Genomic DNA, 3,934 nt, shown 5'->3' on the forward strand with positions numbered 1-3,934 from the left:
AACAAATTTCAAACACAGTTTATTGTCTCTTTAGTTAAAATGTAAAAGTTTTGATACAAGGAGGAAACCGCTCACTTAAACAAGCATGTTTCCCTCGGAACAATACGTCTACTAAGTCTCAGGCCTCCACGAAGATGTAAATGGATGTTTGGTAGTGTTGTGACCTTCGACCCTGGCTGACCCCCCCTGTTTCCTGAACCAGATGCTGCTCCTGTGGACTACACTCTTCCCAACCTAAACAAAGTAATCCTCCACTAAACAAGATGGATATTGTATCACCAACCTAGTAAATACCAGAGAGCCAAACACACAAAGCTGCCCTCTTTTCATCTCTCTGACTGGAAAAAACAGGCAAAAAAAATCATTTCCTTTAGTTTTGTCCAGAGTGAGCAAGCACATAACAATTTGAATCTAACACTGTTTTACATGAATTTTCCCCCCAATGTTACAACTAAAATAGCCCTCTCGGTTCTTAAAAATAAACTTTTACACTATATGGTAAAATGTGAGATGGGATCACTTATCCCATGCAAATCTATATGGCCAATATCTACAGATACCCCCACAATTTACTATAGTTGATTCTTAAAAAGAGAACAGTTAGTGGAGATTATAGCACACACAGTGATCCGAAGTTGGATGATGGATGAGCAGTTGGCTTGTTTAAATGATGGATTGGTGAAAGGAAAGAAAGACCTCATCCTGGATCATTATTGCTGTGTTTTCTCATTTTGAAGACCTTTCTAGCACAAACAGCATCAACACCAGGATCCTAGCAAAGTCTTCCTTTTGCACTCCCCAGCCGTGTAGAGGCATGTTATGCTTAAGCGGGTGAATTAAATCTCTTTCGTTAAGGAACTTTTGCGTGATACACAACGATTCTTAGGAATAAACAAGACATGACACCTGCACACGTGCCAGCGTTATATCTGTTGTGTGCGCCCGTTTCTACTAATTTATTTAGTCTGGTTTTTTATTCCAGTCTCAGTTTGATTTTCTCTCCTGTTCAACTATAACCTTATGTTTTTAATTCTCATGTCTTGTGTGTCATTTTGCTATGTGAACTTCTTCATGTGTCTTTTTTCCCCGTTTTGCTTGGAAAGGAAAACGGGGGAAATGCCTTGATCAGCCTTTGACTTTTCGATTCCTCCCTCACTGCTAGGAGCCTAATTAAATTCAGCTCTTCTTTCGTGTTCTGCTTTTCACTTCATTTTATATTTTGATGTCTATTTTGCAATCATAATAATCAGGCAATCATGAGAAATAGCACCTTAAGCTGCCTTTCCCAGCTCTGGCTTTGCAATGAGGGCTGTGCTGATAGTTGCCGAGATACTCCCGCCCCTCGACTCACGTAATTCATCTTGTTGACCAATCCCGTCGTTCCCCCAAAAAAGTTTACGCCATGCAGCCTATAAGAACTGCTTAAGTATCTCAAGTAACAGAAAAGACTTGTCTTTCCCGTAACCCATTTATGGATTCGTTGGTGCCTTCAAAGCCTGGTAGAGCCACAGGTGGACTAACTCTTTGACTTCATGAGAGGGAAATAATTTTGGGGGGACACTTTCTGGCCGCCATCGACCCAGGTGGAGATGTCTGAGGAAAATCTGGGGGAAGAATCGGGCAGCTCCCCAGTCTCTCCTGTGGACAGCCTGAGCAACAGCGAGGGGGAGCTGGACAGACAGCCGAAGAGATGTGGGAGGAAGAGGAGACCGAGCAGGAAAAATGGGGAGGACTCAGATAGCCCAACCCCTGGGAAAAGAGGGAAGAAGTCCAGCAGCAGCAGCCCCCAGTCTTTCGAGGAGCTCCAATCGCAGCGGGTCATGGCCAACGTCCGGGAGCGACAGAGGACCCAGTCTCTGAACGAGGCTTTCGCGGCTCTGCGGAAAATTATCCCCACTTTACCTTCGGACAAACTCAGCAAAATACAGACCCTAAAACTTGCAGCCAGATACATCGACTTCCTCTGCCAGGTGCTGCAGAGCGACGAGCTGGACTCCAAAATGTCAAGCTGCAGTTATGTGGCTCACGAGAGGCTGAGCTACGCCTTCTCTGTGTGGAGGATGGAGGGCGCTTGGTCCATGTCAACATCTCACTAGCACCTGGAGAAATCATGCCCAAAATGGTACGCTTGGCTTTTTTCAACTAAAACTGCATGACTGGAAAATAAATAAATAGACTGTTTTATGGCTGCACAGTACAGTGGTGTAATTCAACCTAAGCAGCTTTACTTTGTACACTTTTCCTTGTGTCTTTCTGCAGAGTTTCGTGACTTAGCGAATGCCTTATTTTACCTACAGGTGACTGCTGAATCTACTACTCACATTCTGAAAAGGGACAATCTGGAGTCCAATGCTGGATACATGGGATCGCCTAACGACATCAGAAGTTTTGTGCAGAGGCCCGAAAGGGACTCACAGCCGTGTGTGTGTGTTAGCTCCATACACCCCAATTCTGGTGTGTTTTCGTGCTGTTGACGACGAATGTTTAAAATTTCGCCTTTTTTAAATGCATGCCTTTGGGCTTTATTTCTGTGGAGGTCAAAGTGCATTATTGAAGTCTCAGTTTTTTTGTTTTTTATTTTTCTCGTTTTTGTGTGTGTGCGAGAGAGAGGGAGCCTGTAATGTGTGGCTCACATTACAGGCTGACTTTGTGGATCTAACCTGTGCAAAAAAAATATTTTTCAGAATGCATTTATTTATTTATTGATGAAACGTGTTGGAGAATAGATCCTGTGTCTGAAATAAATACGTTCCTATTTTTTATTATCGTTTTTTCAGTTTTGTAAATGTTTGTATATAACTTTTTTTTTTGCATTAAAGAAAGATGATGAAAGCTGCTCGCATTTGACTTCCCCCCCTTGTTTTTACCCAGCGTGCTTGCCAGTGAGGAGGGCGAAACTACTGCCAAGTAAAGCACGCTTACATTTGATAGTCAACATAAATTACATCTGAAATAAATTAGCTTTCATACATCACGTGGAGGGTGATTGCATTTGCATATCCATCAATTTAATGGTAAAACCTCCCACTATTGCCAGCTAGGAAAAACAGATGGCGTTATTACTGGCATGGATAAAAGTGTTGGATATATGTTTTTTTTATTATTATTATTATTTGTTGCACATCCAAAAAGAAAATAATATTTTTTTAAATCATGGTTTGGTACGCTTCTCACATATAACTAAACTATTTAAGGAAAGATTGAGGTCAACTCGTGATTTAAAAGACAGAAACGTTTTTATTGCAGCACAGTGTGTGCTGTTAAAAAAGCGCCAGTCAATCTAAAATTTTAATTAAAACATTTTTTTGAAAGCCCCGTGCAGTCTCCAGTTTCTCTCTCACTCTCTCTTTCTCTGGCTTTGTTTACAGTTGGATTAAGGCCTGTGCTTGAAACTCGCCATTATAAGTAAATGAGTTACACTGAGGTCAGATGAGCCCGCTGCTGGACTCCTGCTACAGTCTCCTTTCTGCCAGCAGCTGAACTTCAGCAGAAGTTCACTTCAGGGGTTATAGGATTTCAGAAATTCTTTAGAAATTGTCGTCAGTTACAAAGGACGTGCCTTATGAGATCATAACTGAGGAAAAAAATCGATTCACGTCTGGTGTAATTGCACATATTACATCAGCGGTAATTTAGCGACTTCCCCACTTTGTATAGCCTTGAAATGTATTCCTGCGCATTGTCACTAAATAAATCTTTCACAGTGCTATCGTGCTGTGATTGATCTCGGTGATCTGGGAAAGTCCTTCTCGCTGTCCAAATCAAAGTGCGTGCCCGTTTGAAGGTGTGTAATTGGCTTGGGAGGCATGTATGGAATTCCCAGATGTCTATGAAACTTAAGGAGGCCGTGAAGGTAGGCTGTGGGTCCCCGCGTGGAAGCACTGGACGTTCAGGGGAAATGCCTCCCAACTATGTATCAACAGCATTTCCACCC

General features: G+C 42.3%; 1 protein-coding gene across 1 annotated transcript; it reads left to right on the forward strand.

The window, feature by feature from the left end:
- The first annotated feature begins 1,452 nt into the window (after positions 1-1,452).
- On the forward strand, positions 1,453-3,044 carry twist1b (twist family bHLH transcription factor 1b). The gene is made up of 2 exons (XM_005738441.1): positions 1,453-2,122; positions 2,298-3,044. The coding sequence occupies exon 1, from the start codon at positions 1,590-1,592 to the stop codon at positions 2,094-2,096; it is 507 nt and encodes a 168-aa protein (XP_005738498.1). The 5' UTR covers positions 1,453-1,589; the 3' UTR covers positions 2,097-2,122; positions 2,298-3,044.
- The last annotated feature ends 890 nt before the right edge of the window (positions 3,045-3,934 follow it).

This window comes from Pundamilia nyererei, unplaced genomic scaffold (genome assembly GCF_000239375.1).
Source record: "Pundamilia nyererei isolate P.nyererei 1_Seehausen unplaced genomic scaffold, PunNye1.0 scaffold00084, whole genome shotgun sequence".
In the NCBI taxonomy this organism is placed as follows: Eukaryota; Metazoa; Chordata; class Actinopteri; order Cichliformes; family Cichlidae; genus Pundamilia; species Pundamilia nyererei.

Coding starts and splice junctions, on each gene's coding strand:
- twist1b (XM_005738441.1), top strand. CDS start 1,590: ATGTCTGAGGAAAATCTGGGGGAAGAATCGGGCAGCTCCCCAGTCTCT.